Source organism: Protomyctophum bolini, assembly GCF_963924005.1.
Source record: "Protomyctophum bolini genome assembly, chromosome: 5".
Lineage (NCBI taxonomy): Eukaryota > Metazoa > Chordata > Actinopteri > Myctophiformes > Myctophidae > Protomyctophum > Protomyctophum bolini.
The window spans coordinates 20,338,693-20,357,112 of NC_137866.1; the positions used below are offsets into that span (position 1 = coordinate 20,338,693).

The following is an 18,420-nucleotide window of genomic DNA, read 5'->3' on the forward strand; positions in this document are numbered from 1 at the left end:
AGGTAGAGAGCATCTGTCAATAAAATCCACCTAAACTCTGACTAGATGATGTTAACTTGTTCCTTCCATTCACCTGCAATGTTGAACTAATGCCCTAGATAGGACTCGGAGTATGTCTCATGAAGGGAGAACACACGTATGGGTTTTGTGGTTATTCTAAACTCAGGGCATGTATCGGTGTTTGAGTGGTACCACCTATTTCCATTTCCTCCGCTCCTTCTCTCATATGACAGCACATTTAATTTCATGTCTTTAACTTCCAGGCCTGACCATTCTAGAAATAAATCTGTCCCTTCAAGCCAACTGGACATCATCTGCGTAGCCCTAGTGAAATCACACCATGGGGGGCACACAGACATAACCACTGTCTTTAACCACTGGTTGAGGGCAATTATAAAATGAACACACACACACACACACACACACACACACACTCTCTCTCTTTCTCTCTCTCTCTCTCTCTCTCTCTCTCTCTCTCTCTCTCTCTCTCTCTCTCTCTCTCTCTCTCTCTCTCATATTTGTGCATGGAAAGGGTTAAAATAAATGAAATGCCTAGCTAGAGAACGTGAGCTTTTATTTTGAAGCCATTGAAACCCGGAACGTACGAGGTACATTGATTTGAGGAACATGAAAGTGCGAAAAGTTGTGACATTGGTGTTTTCACATAAAAGTAAATTTTGTTGTCAGTAGGCCTACGCGATAACAGGCGGGAACGTAAGAGCAGAAAACGTCCATAGAAATGAAGAGTTTGGGCGTCAACATGTCATCTTGACATCTTTTCACCTGGTTAATGTGTTTGACTGGTGTGAATTCATGTCTGTGGTGTGGGTTTTTAGGCTAACGGCTAAGGAGGATATTCATGTGTAAAACACTGTATATAAACGGTATAAAGACATGGCTGCTGCTAGGGACATTATGAGTGAATATTTATACGACATACCGCCTGCTGTGCTGTATCAGTTCTGCCGAATCATGGACAGCCTCTCCAACTCTGACTGGACCAGGTTCGGTAAGACAAGACAACTTGATAATAATATAAACGTGTGTGTGTGTGTGTGTGTGTGTATTCGTCCTAAATTAACTTAATTAAGCATAAGCAGTCATCGTCTCTGTGACATGTTGTTCTTTCTAAATTTGACTATAGAGATCGACTAGTATATGCAGGGGGAGGGAAATACTAAATGAACTATTAACTACATTTTAAAAAACCGCGGGGGGTGGTAAAGTGGTAAAGGGGCGAGCAGTCTCGTATTGTGGGTGTGTGTGTGTGTGTGTGTGTGTGTGACTGCGTGCGTGCGTGCGTGCGAGTGGAAAGAGAGAGAGAGAGTGCTTGTTTATTTGTTGTTAACCTGTTTGATTCTGGTATAGCTAGGCTACCTTCATAACACTGACTGCAGTCAGTCAGATCAGTCAGTGAATAACAATAAGTAGTGGTATAAAGTAACTAAGTAGGCCTAGGCTACATTTAAGTTATATAACCAAGTACTGTAGCCTACACAATAACATTTTAGCATCCTTTTGTATGGAACTGTGCTGTATGATGCACCACACAATTTTAAAAATCACACCCGTGTGAACTGAGTGGTGCAGTGGTAGGAAATGGCCGGCAGGCACATTTTATTTTGCCAACGGCTGATTCGGTCTGGCTTATTAGCCAGGCTAGTTCTACATAGCCTTACTTTTGTACTTTAAAGGGATATTTCACTTTATTTCTTTGTGTGGTCATTTCATCTTCTACTCCTGACTCTACTCAGGCTTTTGTGTACATCCTGGAGAGTTTTTAAGTTGCTTGATTCAGTATTTTGATATATGATATTCATTTTAGCTGTACCTATAAAAACCCATTGTAACTTCAAACTCCATTTGAACCATGATTCACCAAAAACACCCATCCTTGGTTGACTGCAGGGAGACTGGTGACTCATAGCACTGCCCGCCGTGCTTTTTTCAATTCCCTTTTGTTTCTTGTTTTTCTCCAAAAAAGTAATTGAAAAAACACGTTCAGAAGTGAGGAAAAAAATTGATAAATAATTTCATTAACTAGACCGGTGCCCGGCTGTAGAGAACCGAGCCGGTAACGATGGAAGTATGGAGATCCATGCCCCACCAGGCTATGCAATACCCGTTGTACCTGTGTACCCACTCCACCCATCTGTCTGTGTCCATATATGGATATTTTTGTATCTCTCTCTCTGTGTCCCTTTATTCCTCTTAAATATATTTTTATCCCACGATTTTGTAACCCATTTTTCACCCCTGTGCCAATCATCTACTGTGATCCTGGGCTCACCCTCACACACCCTCCGCCAACCTGGGGAGAGCAACGGACTTAACTCATGCTTCCTTCATGCCTGAGTGTCCAAGTTGCTCCTTTACACCTGACAGGGGGGAGTTTCCCTGGTTGGACGTAGCGCGTGGAAGGAACACGTTATTCCAACCAGTTCCTTTCCCCTCCATCAGGGGACATCCATCCGCACGTCCCTTTATTCCTATATACAGGTTCTGTGTCAGGCATGCCCAAATATGGAGTGTTGTGAGTGATGTCAGAACAGGCCAGCTCCATATGAACCTTGGCAGGGGCCCTAGCTGTCCAAAGCCCGGACACTTCCATCAATCCACTATCTACAGTATGTTTAGCAAACAACTACAACTTGGACATACCTATCTGTGCCAGTGTGTTATCAGTGCGAGGGGGTTGGCATAATATTGTAAGCCAACAATGATATAACCTTTGTATGGGGAAAATAAAGAGGAAATACAAAACGGGATTTCCTTGTTATAAAAACACGACAGAGAGAAAAGGGTTTTCTATCCATGGCATGAAAAAAAGGACAATTTCAGGAGAGTAAAACAATAACACGCTCAGGGCAACCATATAAACGGAATAACAACATTTTATGTTATGCATGTGTTTTTGATAGATGAGCATGCAGGTGTGGGTGTGTAAAAATATGCAAAAGAACAATTAGAGACAGGCTAACCATTCAGTTTCAAAACAGTTGAATATAAAGTTTGACCACCTTGAATGAATCAAAAACCTTACAAACCCAAGAACATTGATTAACCTCGAAATAAACACTTTACCCTTTAAACCAAACACAAAATTGTGTGTGTGTGTGTGTGTGTGTGTGTGTGTGTGTGTGTGTGTGTGTGTGTGTGTGTGTGTGTGTGTGTGTGTGTGTGTGTGTGTGTGTGTGTGTGTGTGTGTGTGTGTGTGTGTGTGTGTGTGTGTGTGTTCAAGAATACTATTAATTAAATACCAAGCGCTTGGATTTTATACACGTTGGTGCAAAAGATAACTCCTTAGCAAAACAAATCAGTTGGTATCTGATATCCTCCTCCTGTTGCACGCTTCCTTACGAGTCACGACCAAGTTCACAAGGGCTCCACGGCTTGTGGGTGAATGAACAACCACGTGTATATTCCACAAAACAAAAGTCACATATTTAATTATTATTGAACTGTATCTTAACTCTACCCAAATCTTTAAAGAATGCTTCACAATGGGAAAGAATATTTAGATATAGGTTCCAATAATGGTGTAGGCTACACTGCAGTGCATGTAGGCCTGACCACAAGGCAATTCTCTAAAAACACTTAACCGCTAACTGCTCCCTGGGTGCCATATTAATGGCAGCCACTGCTTCTATTAGTTGGGATGGGTAAATGCAGAAGACCAATTATGTTTAAATGTGCTGTAGCCCAATAACCCCAACAAAGGGTATTTGCAAACAAAGAATGTTTTCATTTGTAAACAAATCCCCACCTTCCTTCCCTCCCTCCCTCCCTCCGACCTCCCACTGAGAAAAACACTCCAATAAGGAAAAAAGGAACAAACAATAAAATCATTATATACACAGGGGACAGGGACACTGGCGCATCAGACTACCAAAATAGGAAATGAAAACAAGACTAACTAGGAATAAGAAACTAAAAGGAGTGCACAGTTAGGGGAATACAAAACAAAGCCCCGAACCAACATTACCATACATCACTGCTCTTCAGCTTCTACAGAATTAAAGGAGAATTCCTTTCTTGGATTTTTTTAACGAGTGGTAGTGGCAAAAAAATATCAGAGGTGAGCTCAGCTCAGAGTATGCGTGGCTGCATGCTAGGTCTTGCAGTGCGTTTTAACAGCGGGCGACAACCCGCGTATTTTCCGGAAGTGCGTTTATTTTGTCCATGGGACCCGGCGACTACCAGTGATAGCAGGTGAAGAGGCGATAGTGGAAAAGTGGGCGGAGGAACGTTGCCCGAAAATATTGTATCTTTGGACATCATCGTCCGGCGATAGCCAATCAAATTCATGCGTTGCTTTGTTTACCCTCCATATCACCAATACGAGGACCTAGAAATGACAGCAGGCACGCCTAGGTTTGTACACCCAGAGTCGCCGTTGTTCTCCTGCTGTTAAAACGTATTGTTAGGCTCTCTCGCGTGTTACAGAAGCCCCGTTGGGACAAAACAGGCCTACAATTTAAAGGTTTCATGACATTCATTTTCATTTATTATTGTTTTGTTTTTGTTTTACTTTTTCCATGACCTCAGTTACACCCTAAAAAAACTGAACTTTGAACATTCAGTGGATTTTCTATGGGCTGGAGTTTTCTCTGTGGTTTGGAAGCCCTTTGATCTACAATGAAAACAGGCAAAACAGTGACATCTCCTGGAAAATCCTTTTGACATATATGGGATTTGCAGGCTGTGACATCACAAACGGCAGGAGAATCAGAGCACATGTTTGAGCCAGAAAACCCCAGACCACAAAAAATCTACTGAATGTTAAAAGTTCAGGTTTTTTGGGTGCAATTGAGTTCAGAAAACCTACAAAAACTAAGAATTACAAAAACTTTTTTTTATGTCACAAAGTTTTATTAATCATATTTATTTTTGAGGGGCGACAGCCCCTCTTATGTCCAGCTTTGAGGGTGTGTGTAAACACAAACATTGAAGAGTGAGGATGCAAATTCTGATTGGCCGGAATGAGATGATGTATGATGATGGACGATGATAAGAGCGCCCCTCACTTCACACGGGTGTGATTTCTTTTTCTGACATGCAGCCTCTGCAGTGCTGCCAGACCAGACTCAAGTCCGATTGGCCGAGAGGAGAGAGATGCGGACTGACAAGGTGATGAACTACTGGGCGAACAAGAATGGCACGGTTGGCCATCTGATCCAACTATTAGAATGTCAGGAGCAGTTCAGAGCCCGCGACCTCATCCTCAGTTGTAAGACCTCACCTCTTGTTATTATTATTAGGGCTGTCATGATTACAAATTTAAGTTGACGGTTAATTGTTACACAAACAATTGCCATTATAAGGATCCCGGTCCGGGCCCCTAATTATTATTCTGATTCTGATTCTGACATTTTTTATTTATATCTTTCTCACGTTTCTCTCTCTCTCCCTCCCTCCAGGGAGTCCGGAGTATGTGAAACCCCCGCCTCTCCCTTCCCCTACGGTTGCTCAACTTGCTCCCTCTCGTCCGGATTCCCCCCAACCCTCTCCCACCCTGCCCACCAACACTTTTAACACCACTGGTAAGAAACATGCAGTCAAAGGAGAAACAAATAGAGCACAACTATTATTATACTATTTCAGTTTGACAGCACCATCTAGTGACTACACACACAAAATGACCATATACCCAACATACTGGGACAGCAGTTGGGTCAGCAACATGATCTTGGAATACAAACGCATACAAATCCCATACATGCATAACCAAGCAGTTAGGGGTTAAGTGTCTTGCTCAGGGACACCTCGATACATTGCCGGGGCCTGTTCCGGGAATCAAACCTGGGACCGACCTTCTATTTCCCAGGCGGCCTCTCTATACCCAACAGGCAGCCGCTAGCAATGAACAGGATGCTATGATGATTGACTGTGTGTGTGTGTGTGTGTGTGTGTGTGTGTGTGTGTGTGTGTGTGTGTGTGTGTGTGTGTTCGTGTTCAGTCGAAGTAAGCAGAACCCCACTTCCCAAGCCAGGCCCCCCTCCCTCCAGTTTACAGTCAGGAATACAACAACACACACAGGTAACACACTCACACACACACATCTGAGGAATCGATCAAAACAATACCCATCAGCATTTTATACAGTAGCTTGTGTGTGTACAGTATGTTGGTTGTCTTAAATCTCTCTCTCTCTCTCTCTCTCTCTCTCTCTCTCTCTCTCTCTCTCTCCCCCTCCCCTAATACCCCCACCAGCCACCTCCAGTCAGCGTTGGGGTTCTGGGTGCAGGAGCCATGTGTTGGAGCTATGAGGAGCTGGAGGAGGGGACCGACAGGTTCTCTGAGATGAGACAGATCGGGGAGGGAGGGTTTGGGAACGTGTACAGAGCTACCATGAGGAACACAACCTATGCTGTCAAAAGACTGAAAAAGGTACAGTCTGCCCTGCTACGTCTGTCTCAAATGTTTTCTTCTAAATCCTCCAGTTTTCTGAAATAAATATTTTCACGATTTTTCAAAAATAGCAGATCTGCTATTTTTCAATAGCTAAATTATAACATAATGCATTGTGAAAGAAATCTCATACTTGACGATTTCATGGAGACCAATATGTGCCCGTCGTTTGATTTGTTATAGTATAATTGTATGTTATTAATCAGTTTAGTTAATGTGTGCTTTTGTTTAAAGGATTGTGCTTTAGACTGGAGTCTTGTAAAGGAAAGTTTCAGTACAGAGATGGACAAACTATCACAGTAAGAATATTTAAACCATATGCATCCATCCATCTACCCATCATGCGTGCATGCATGGATTTACTGTTACTCTCACCTCAATGTGTGTGTGTGTGTGTGTGTGTGTGTGTGTGTGTGTGTGTGTGTGTGTGTGTGTGTGTGTGTGTGTGTGTGTGTGTGTGTGTGTGTGTGTGTGTGTGTGCGCGCGCGCGTGTGTGCGCAGGTACAGACATCCTAACATAGTAGAGTTGTTGGGGTACAGCATAGGAGGAGGTAGTTACTGCCTGCTGTACAACTACATGGAGCTGGGCTCTCTGGAAGACCAGCTACACAAGGTAACTGCTTCATGTCCATACAAGATTATTAAGTGTTTTGTTTAACATTATTAAATAGTTTCATACATTATTCAGGAATTTTATATAACATTATTAACGGACAACATTGATATCTTTTTTTAATGTATTAAGCTCTCTTGGTGCAGTACAAAAATAATTGCACTTCTAATTCTAATTTGTTTTTAAGTTTTTCAAAAAACAAAACAAACGCTGTGGAGGGGAAATGTCTAGGGACCCAACCTTCTCCGTCCGCCAGACAGAAATTATTTTATTTACTCCACAGCGCCCTCTACAGATTTGGTCAATCGATCTGTAGAGGGCAGGCTGAACGAGAACGTGGAAATGGGCTTCAGTAGCCTGCCTCTATGCACACAGAATAAAGGTCCCTGCACACTGCTACGTTTGATGATGCCAATTAAGCTTTGTTCCATTTAGTTTAGTGTACACTGTACAGTGGTTGTCATTTCAAGTACACTCAGAGTTACACACCCACACGGGGCTATTTGCAACCCACTCAAGTACACTTATGAGACCCCACTGACTTGTGTAGCAGTCAGTGAGCCAACATGCACAATAGCAGCAGGCTGACTCTGTTTGACCAGAATGGAACAGAGCCTTCGTTATTGTATCATCAACATCTGTGAAGGAAGTATAGGGAAGGGGGCTGGCAGTAGGAAGAGTTATACTGTGTGCATAGAGCTTATTCCCCTTGGTTTGTGTTAGTTCATTTGTGAGTATGTGTCTGTTCCAGGCTGCCGGGAGCCTCTCCTGGTCACAGCGTGTCAGTGTGCTTGAAGGAGCCTCCAGAGCTCTACAGTTCCTCCACAGTTCTCCGGTACCTCTGATACATGGAGATGTGAAGAGGTATCACCATCACACTAGTACTAGTCTAGATAGTACATCCTCAGTGCTAATTTCACTCTCAGAGTGGACAAATGTAAGCAACTGACGTGACAAATTGAGTGACAAAAATCACACCTGTGTGAAGTCAGGGGCGCTCTTATCATTATACATCATCTCATGAACAACTGAATTGATATGATTGGTTAGCCGATTTGCTCGTCTACATATGACGTAAATGTTCCCTTCATTGTCAAAATGTCAACGACATTTAATGTTTGTGTTGCCACAAATTTACGTCATATTTGGCGGACATTTGACCTAATTTCTCCTTTCATTGTCAATGGCAAATATTGAGACGTGTGGCACTGTGAGGACAAAAGCTGTATCTATATACAGTATAGTATAATATTGAGACGTGTCCCCAAACGTCTCAATATTGTATGGGGATTGTGAGTGACATGACGTGACGTGGCCTTCGGTCGCAATTATGTCTACTATTACTGCTGCTAATATTAGACTCATTAATATTACTACTGCTAATTAAATTCTTTCCATCTGTCCCTGTTTGTTATTGTCTTTTTTGTTGGAGTCCAGTTCTAACATTTTATTGGACCAGTATCTGGTTCCTAAACTGGGAGACTTTGGTCTGGCTCGGTTCTCTAAGCCTCCAGATATGAATTCAGCTGGTAAGAGCGCCTCGGTGGCGTTGACCTCCAACATCCGCGGGACGCTGCCTTACCTTCCAGATGAGTACGTGTTTAACGGGGAACTGGGAACGGCAGTGGACGTCTACAGCTTTGGAGTGGTGAGACACTGAATGAATGGCCTAACATGCTTTGTCAGAATTGTATTCTATATACAAGAACATACGACTATGACTTGTTCTATACTACCACATTCCACTCACGCATTGGCCTGTGAAGAGCTAGGTTTCCAGTGTGTTTCCACTACCTCATAAAAAAACATAATTGTTGGAGTGTGGAGTTTGCATGATCTCCCCGTGTCCCCTAGGGTCTAGAGTAGGGGTAACGGGTACGCTCGTCCCCTTTCCATCTCGTCCCCTTTCCATCTCGCCCCCTTTCCATCTCGCCCCACCACTCTAAGTAAGTAAGTAAGTAGCCTTGCCGAGCCATGAGGCCCATAGGGCAGGAGCCTATCTCCTGTTTCTGTAGCGTGAGGCAGCTTGATGTACAAGTACACCCCCTGGACATGACGCTAGTATGTCACAGGGACTTACCCCCAATCCAACCCTTGATGCTGAGTGTCAAGCAGGGAGGCACTTGGTCCCATTTTTAGAGTCTTTGGTATGACCCGGCCGGGGATTGAACCCCAACATCCCAGTCTCAGGGCGGACACTCTACCCACAAGGCCACTGAGCTGTAAATAACAAACATAATTCATGTTTGTGATTATTTAAAAGGTATTATCATATTAATTTATCATTGTTAAGTTCACTCTGTATATCCACGGGCATAATAGCATGATGATGCCATTACAAAACATGGGCTACATGGAAGAAATGTGATTAATAAAACGAAATGAACTGCTAGAAGGTCCTAAATTAACTTAATTAAGCAGTCACAGTCTCTGTGACATGCTGTTCTTTCTAAATTTTAAAAGTATAGAGATCGACTACTATGCAATCAAATAAATCTGTATACAAGATCATTTCAGAGAGGATGGGAAATACTAAATTAACTGTTGACTACATTTAAAAAAATCGCTGGGGCGAGTTGGTAAAGGGGCGAGCAGTCTCGTATTCTAGGGTAGGTACCCTCACAAAGAACATGCAGCAATCCTGGTGTCTATACTGCCTCCCCCTGGTCAGCCTGATGGATGGGAAAGGAACTGGTTGGAATAACATGTTACTTCTACGACACGCACTATGTCCTACCGGGGAAACTCCCCCCTGTCGGGTGATAAGAAGCAGTCTGCTCACTCCTCATGCATTGAAGGAAGCATGAGCTCAGTTCAGGGCCCTCCCCAGGTTGGCAGAGGGAGAGTAGTGCCCAGGATTACAGTTTAGGCATTGGCACTGGGTGAAAAAATGGGTGACAAAAGTTGTGGCATAAAACATTCCCATGAAAAGGAAAAAAATGAATTTGTCGTGTTGCATTACCTTCCTTGTGCGTGTTTTAGTAGTGCATAGGACTTTTAATGTGTTTGCTATTTTATATTGGCATCTCTCATGCATTTGACTTTATAAATAAAATATATACATTATTGTTCTTTTAGGTTTTGTTGGAGGTCATTACAGGCCGCAGAGCTCTGCAAATGGATACACACTCGAAACTTGTGTATCTGGTGAGACATCTCACACACACACACACACACACACACACACACACACACACACATACACATACAAAATATATTTATGTGTATGTATATATATATACACACACACATATATGAATACAGTAATTATGATCTGATAAGAAACTAGTGATATGTATAAAATTGTTATCTGATAATAAAACTAGAGATATTTGTATAATTATTATCTGTTAAACGAGATAATTTCACCCATTATCTTATAGTCTACCGGTAAACGTGACGTCACGATAAACTGCAGTTCAGCTGCATTGATATACACTGAGGTTCCGTCTCCAATCCATTCAGAGAGACCTGGTTCTGGAGGCCCAGGACAGTACCAGTGGAACCAGTGGGTCCAGTAGACTTAGTGGCTCTCAGAGTCGCTGGGTCTCTGCTGGTCTGTATATCCGTCAGCACCACTTGGATGCAAATATCCACATGCAGTCTTATGTGGGACCAACTGCAGGTAAGACTTGGACTTTATCATATCTGAAAGGATGTTATGGTAATAAATAAAAGCTATACGCAATATACACAATGAGCTATATATTGATGATATGAGAAGCTTTGTCAGTAGACAGGCGTGTCATCGCCTGTCTACTTCCTGATTGGTTAGTCATTTTGACCAGGGTTTCTTTTTTCGACCAATGACAAAGCTTCTACTTTGAATGCAGATTGCAGCCCCTAGATGTGTCACAGAGCCGTGAATTCCGTTTGTGTCCGAGCATAGGCATGGCTGAGGCATGGTAACGCCCCGCCTGCCTGTGATTGGTCTACTGACACTGCCCGTCTTGACTGTCCTCCGAGATGCAGGTTACTCTGTGGTGAGATTGAGAAATAAATAATAGGCTACAAGAGAATGACAGCTTGGGCAAACTTATTGTTTATGCAGTTTGCTTTGATACTGTTGATTATTGTGTATTAATCTAATTATAGTAAACTAATACTATTACACTAAAAAGGATAAAGATGAGGGGAAAATTGACCTTTTTATTGTACAATAATGTTTCAAGTTTACACATACAAACAAATTACACAAAAAAACCACTTTATTTTAGAACACACCCAAATCAAATCATATTATGGCGTGCATGTTCAATCAATTATTCCATCAAAGCAAACGGCATAAGTGTCGGTAGGCCAATCACAGGCAGGCAGGGCGTTACCATGCCTATGCTCGGCCACAAACGGTATTCACGCGTCACAGAGACTACATTTTTTGGGAGCCTTTAACCCATTGCTGGCTGTCTAAATACAAAATACATATTGCTTATATTATTACTTTAAAGTCAGTCTGTGTAACATTCATTGTAGTAGTAGTTTTGGTGATTTGTAGCTCCGTTGTCTGTAACTGTTGGAACGGCAAGGCCCAGAGTTCCGTTTGAAACAAAAATACAGGCTTACTGCTCCAAAATGAGCGCTGCAGGGTCCTAGCTTACCCTTACTTTGGAATGCAGCATTTCTTTCAGAAACAGTCTGTATTGACTTTAAATTTAGAGCAGCCATACGTGGAGAGACCATCTTGTAATCAATCGGATGGTCAGCGGTTCTCCTCCCAGCCCTGATAACCACCTGAGCAGCCATCAGCTGGGTGCTGAAACAGAATTCCTCCTTTCCAAAATACATGAGTACATTTCCAATGCCTGTGTCGTTTTGGCATGAGTGTCGGGGGCAGACATTTGTGACTAAAAATAGTCTTTAGAGAACACAAAAAAACACCTTTATGTGGAATCGTTATTGTGAATAATTTATAGGGGAATGATTATATCAAGAATACAGTAACTATGTTACACAGTATGGTAATGTAATGTATTAATGTGTGTATGTAATCTGTGATCCTCATACCTCTGGTTTGTCTTGTAAAAGCTGCTCATGGGTCAGTGGGTGGTCCTGTTGGCTGTGTGGATCTGTGTGCTCTGGCCGTTAACTGTCTGCAAAAACAGAGAAAGAAGAGACCTGACATGAAAAAGGTATACAAAACAACGTGACTGATACAAAGCACAACACAACTGTACAAATCCCAACACAGCAACTATACAGAAACCCTGACACAACTCAACAAAACACAGCACATCCCATCAGATCTGAAATGTGAAGAACCTTAGACCTTTCATGGTTCCTCGGTCAGAACTGTAGATTGGTAGGAGAATCTAGGTTGAGGCTGCTGGTCTTCAACAAGATATGGATGCTATTCTGAATCTGAAAACCACAAAATCATGCTCCTGTCCCTGATGCAGAATTTAACAGCTTACTTCACCCAAAACCATTGAGCCATATAAATTATATACCATATACTTCTCTTCTACCGATTTGACCATTTTACGTGGAAATAGTGTGTGGATTGCTTGAATTTCCTTCCATAGCCTTTATTCAGTAGGATAGCTCCACATGTCTTTGTCAACTTTATAAATTATGTCAGATTTTGGTGCTCTATCTATACGACACACAATACATAATTTGTTAGACTTTCAAGCATACAGCTTCAGTATGTGTGTGTGTGTGTGTGTGTGTGTGTGTGTGTGTGTGTGTGTGTGTGTGTGTGTGTGTGTGTGTGTGTGTGTTTCAGGTATTTGAGAAGATCCAGGATGTCTCCAGCCTCCTGCAGAAAACCTTCCCCCGCCCGCCTCCTCCTGTCTCCGTGGAGATGGGGTTATGTCCATTAGAAGACGGAGTCCACTGTCTCAGCCTGTCCTCTTCCTCCTCTCGCACACCTCCCCCTCCACACCACCACTCAGCTTCTCCTCCCTCTCTCTCATCCTCTGTCTCCTCCTGTCCCTCCTCGCCTTCATCTCTCGCCTCCTCTCATTCCTCTCTCTCCTCTCATTCCTCGCTCCGTTCCGCTGCGTTTGTCGGTCCATGTGAGTCAGACGAGAGTCAAGGATACTCCCAGTACAGTGCTCTGCCGAAGGACCCTGGGCACGCTGCTGTAACTGGGAAACATCATAGCCCTCCAGATCTCTATACTAGCGACCAGTCCGCGAGGGCTGCTTCTATAGGGGCCACAGCCGGTACCAGCCATGAGAATTACCTAGGAGCTTATGGTACTCAAAGGAGCAACCAAGAGCTCTATCCAGGGACCTACCAAGGGAACAACCAAGCGTCCTGCAATGCTCAAGGGAACTATGGAGGCTGTAGAACTTTCAAAGGGAACTACCAAGGACCCTTTTTTTCTGCCCCCTACAGGACACAGGGGCCCTACCCAGGGGACTATGGTAGCAGAGAAGCCTCGTCTCCTGTAGGTTCCCTGCGGTCTGTGTCTCCTGCTAACTCAGGTAGCTAACCACACAGCTCCTGCCAAGTATTCATTCATTAATTATTCCGCCACTGCCACCGTCTTATTTTGAACGCCAACTGGTCCCGGGCTGTGAACAGTAACGAACGACACCGGCTGTGTTTACTTGCTGCACTATCGTAGTTTCTTTCACCCGAAACATACATTTTGTAACTGTGATCATTGGTGCTTTAGTTATGGGCTGTGAATAAAGTTGTTTTGGAAAAGAAATGCAAAGCTGGGAAAATAATCGGAGATAAATGCTTTTTAGTAAATCTGTTTTACATTGAGGCGGACAGAGGCTTCACTTCCGGTTAATTTCCGGTTTTATCAGTTGCCTGGCAACATAGAGCCATTCATACATTGCATACGAGCGCAACCTAAACTTACAATTAAAATCTACATGCTGAGTTTTGTTTTTTTCACCTGGGGGAATCCTTGACTAGTATTTAACTATTACTACTGCTACTAATATATCATGTGACTAATATATACGTGTTGTGTTGTGTTGTGTTGTGTTGTGTTGTGTTGTGTTAGGTGGACTGAGCAGCAGAGAGGAAAGCAGAGCACCAGAGGAGAGTGATGAACTGGATTACCATGTTGACTAACTGGTTTTGGCAGGTTTATATCTGCACAATGAAATGTGAGACTGACAGGCAGGCAGAAAGATGCAAATACATACTTATAGTCAATGGTGGGCCAACAGTGGTGGATGCAATCACTGTCACTGGAGGTTGTCTGCTACTAGGTGTGTGCGTATGGGTTGGACTCACCAACAATCACACATGAGTTGCATAAACCAATTTAAATGTATAGCCTAAAGGTGTGTTCAGACTTGGAGGGTTAGAGTGGCGCGATTACATACAAAGTCAATGCAAAGACAAGAAGTTGCGCGAGCTTAAGTAATAATGAAGTCAGCACTTAAACAGACAGGCGCTCTTAAAGTTTCAGAAAATATTGAATTGTGGGACCTGGCTAAGACAGTAATTTGAGGCGCAAAGGCTTTTATTGAAGGTGTGGTACGGTAGGGCTTGTGGGGATGGCTGTGGCTACAAGGCCTGGACACACTGGGCCAGCGACTAGGCTGTAGAGGGGGATTAAACATGTGAAACATAGAAGGCAGTGGTGAGCAAATGTGGGTAGAAAGGGTATGTCAGGCATATGAGTTGAGCCGTGGTCAAATTTCCTACTGAGGCAGTTTGACCATTGAACATGCAGGAGTCGCCGCCGAGTCGGTCCACAGCTGGACCAGTTGCTGTGCCTGGTTCAACTCCCATAATGCCGTTCACACACCACCAGTAGCAGTGTGTGTGCAAATGTTTGACTTTGTTAATAAATATTTCATTGCTTTGTTTTAGACTACACTCTATGCAGCGCAATTCCGGTTTCCGTAAAATGTCAACCTTCACTCGCTGAGGCTGCATGTTTATTCTTGTGCCCTTGCAGTATGCAAATTAATGCGAATGAGTAGCCGACCCATCCGTGCAGTGTGTGCCCTCTGTCTGCGAATGGACATTTTTAAGGGGATCACTGCTAATGTGTGCCAAATAGGACCTCCACTGTTTAACACATAAACGACCAAAGTGGAAAAAGCAGCAGTCCAAAATAAAAGGTGCAAGACTGGCTCAAATGCAATTTCTTCATATTTTATTCAGAACGCTACGTGTTTTGGCGACATCCTTCTTCAGAGCAGATTAAAAAAGTGACGCCCCACTGTATGTATTTGGCAGCAGCATTAGATGTGACATAATGCCAGTATTTATGCCAACACATTTTAGCTGAATAATCATGAAATAATTCACAAATCAAAATGGAACATGGTGCAGTTTTGTGTCTTTGTGTTTCCAGTGTGTTGTCGTCTTTGTGGCCGAATATTATATTATTATAACTACACAAACACAAGTTGATTAATTTTGGCATAAATAATAATAAAATGTTAAACTAAAATATGAGACTAGGTATTAGACATTGTACTGGTACGGATTTGTTTTTCTCTTGCTATAACCTATTTATTTGTGTGTATTAATTAGAACACATGTATTACCTGTCAGTCACATAATTTCATGGGAGTATTAGAATGTAGTTATTGTGTTTTGCGCTCTTCTTGTTTGAAGCAACTACAGTACTGTACCTCAAAATGAACCATATGGGTATTAGTAATACTTGCACAGATGTATTGAACCATATGGATTCATGCAAAACATTTGATGTGAATTATTTTGGAGACTGGTAATGACAGAGAGTTACACTGTGATTGGATAGTTGGTTGTCAGGCTGCTCTAGGCCTATAGTATATAGTTAAATGTTATATTAAATGTTATGATCTGTGTGTGTTTGTGTACTGTACTCTTAAATGTATGTTATAAAACGATTTGCTATTTTCAATACTCACTCAGTGACTGAAAATATTTGCTGATAACTGACACATCCCTTCTGAATGACAAAAGAAAGTCTGCACAGTGTGTTGACTTTATATGTCATTTTGCCCATTAGTCCTGTGCCTGTCCTGCCCTTTAAATGGATGTGCAATATAATTTTCCTTATTATAATTTGCATTATCCTTACTGACACATACGTGTGACATGACATGTGATGGCTGTCAATATTGTTGTCGTCTTTAGCTCCTTGTAAAGCCTGTGAAAATCCATCCCAGCTCTATGATCCTCCAATCATTTGGGAACTGGTATGGGAAGTTTCCCCAATTGGAACATTCTACATAATTCCCACAGCATTCAAGTGGTTGAGATCATAACAAAAAAGACGCCTGAAATAAACTTGTTTTGACTGCTTTCACTACAGCGAGATACAGTATGTGTATTCTTAGTGAATTTCTCTACTCAGATGTCAGAAATTTGGTATGATTAATACCAAGAAGGAACTGGTAAAGTTTCACCATACATTTTGAACTAATGAGACAGGGCCTCCCTCCCCAAGCTACTTCCAGATCAGTTCAAATACTGGCCATTTCTCAATGCACCCGTCTGTTCTATTTTACCTCCCAGATTAAATTGAGAGGGGAATCAGCCTGAGCCTGGCATATGTCTGCTTGTCATGAGCAAAGAAGTACAGCGCATTGAGAGAATAAATGAAGGTGAAGTTCTTCCTGCAGGACTTTGGTGTACTCTAACTAGCATGGCCTGCTGCTCCTTTACAACCTCTTGATGGTGGTTGTGTTTCTGTCAAAAACACTTCAAGTCACTATTGGCATTTCAAAGAGCCAGTGTGATTCTTTACATAATGGAAGTAAATGGCAGTAGATCCCGGGTTCGAACTGGCAACCTTGCGGTTACCATCCGGCCACTCTACTTTGCCGCCCCTATGTATTATGGATGTTTTTATTGACAACAAACTATGATAACTTTACTATTATGACGGACTAACAGTTTATGATGTTTCTCTATCAGTGTTTCTTTCTTTGTTGATGCTGCTATTTGTTCTCATTGACAACACTATGATGACTTGACTATGACGGACTAACAGTTTATAATATGTTTCTCTATCCTTTTCTTTCTTTGTTGATGCCGCTACGCTATTTGTTTATGTGGATGCACTAAACAAAATGTTGTATGTTCCATACAGTGACAATAAACATCTTAGGTGCTCCTCAAACTTCCTCAGCACACAAGACACAATGATATAATACTGGACATCAAAACCAGGTGGAACTCTCTGTTCCTGGGTTGAGAACTTTATCCGTTTTTTTTTTTTTAGGATTGATTTTTAAATTATTTTACTTGTTTATAAAGCTCTCAATGGTCTCGCACCTTCCTACCTACATGACTGCCTGCCTAAATATGTCCCAAACCGCCCCCCTAAGGTCTTCCACTGCTGGCCTGCTCGCTTTGCCCAAATAAATGGCAACTAAAATACGGGGAAGCAGCTTTTTGCTTCTACAGGCCGACGGCGTGGAACAAACTCCCACTGTACCTTCGACAGGCAGCCTCTGTAGACATTTTTAAAGCACAGCTCAAGACACCCTTTCTTTTAATTGATCTTTTAATTTTTTGTTTTTCATGCCTTGCTTTTCTTTTCTTTTTTTCTCCATTGCTCTGTAAAGCACTTTGATCTGCATTTCATGTCACGAAAGGTCAGTGGCGTCAACTCTGTGGGTGCTCAGGAGCAGAAGCACCCACTGGCAAAATAATAAGCCAATAATAATAAGTTGCGGGGCGGTTGGGCACCTTAAAATATATAGGCTACTCTAAGGTGGGCACCCACTGTCGTTATAGGAACCTTCCGCCACTGCGAAAGGTGCTATACAAATAAAGTTTTATTATTATTATTATCCGGCTCTCCAAGCTGCAGCAATAGACCAACGGTTAAGAAAGCCGACAGAGAGGGACAAACTAATAAACTATAGATCACAGACACCAGAGCAGAGCAGTTCATCAAGGTGAAGATCCCGTACACCTCTACAATGTGTATCAACTTCAAGTGATATATTCCACCTGCCGATTGATACATGAAGGATCCTTACAATCCAGATCCATACAATACTTGTAAGGATCTGAAGAGCAGTTCACAGTTCTTGTCTGGAAGAAGACAATTACTTTGTGTCTGCTTGGCATTACACGTAATATTTGGACGGACCTCTCTGCACAGGCCTGGAAGAGGTGACTGACTGCATGTGAAAGTACAAAAATAGTTTTTTTCCCCCTTCTTTTTCTCTCCTCAGTGTTAGTGCCAAGGTTTCAGTTTTGTTTTTCTTCGAGTCCAGATATCTCTGTCTTTTCCGTTTAGTTACTATCTGCCAGACATAACTGACGCCTTGTTATGTGTCTGGCAAAAGCCAGGCTAACATGCAACTACTTGCAACCATTATCCCCAATGGCAATTGTAAGGAGTTACATTGGACTGGACTTGAAACTCTTTTATTGCAAGGATATGCTGCAATACCTGTTGCATTGGTGCAGAGATTATCTTAAAAGGATAATTTTAGAGTCTAAAATAATCTTTCTAAATTGAC

General features: G+C 42.4%; 1 protein-coding gene across 1 annotated transcript; it reads left to right on the plus strand.

The window, feature by feature from the left end:
- Positions 1 to 613: 613 nt before the first annotated feature.
- On the plus strand, positions 614 to 16,298 carry irak1 (interleukin-1 receptor-associated kinase 1). The gene is made up of 14 exons (XM_080763654.1): positions 614 to 1,009; positions 5,063 to 5,230; positions 5,421 to 5,543; positions 5,960 to 6,039; positions 6,214 to 6,390; positions 6,646 to 6,710; positions 6,913 to 7,024; positions 7,776 to 7,888; positions 8,462 to 8,672; positions 10,103 to 10,171; positions 10,490 to 10,649; positions 12,050 to 12,153; positions 12,750 to 13,455; positions 13,992 to 16,298. Exons 1-14 carry the CDS (start codon positions 895 to 897, stop codon positions 14,060 to 14,062), a joined length of 2,274 nt encoding a protein of 757 aa, XP_080619780.1. The 5' UTR covers positions 614 to 894; the 3' UTR covers positions 14,063 to 16,298.
- Positions 16,299 to 18,420: the final 2,122 nt, after the last annotated feature.

Excerpts from the sequence above, each read along its gene's own strand:
- irak1 (XM_080763654.1), top strand. The coding sequence starts at position 895 with ATGGCTGCTGCTAGGGACATTATGAGTGAATATTTATACGACATACCG. Across the intron at positions 6,040-6,213 it reads GAATACAACAACACACACAG|CCACCTCCAGTCAGCGTTGG; the intron begins GTAACACACTCA and ends TACCCCCACCAG. Across the intron at positions 13,456-13,991 it reads TGTGTCTCCTGCTAACTCAG|GTGGACTGAGCAGCAGAGAG; the intron begins GTAGCTAACCAC and ends GTGTTGTGTTAG.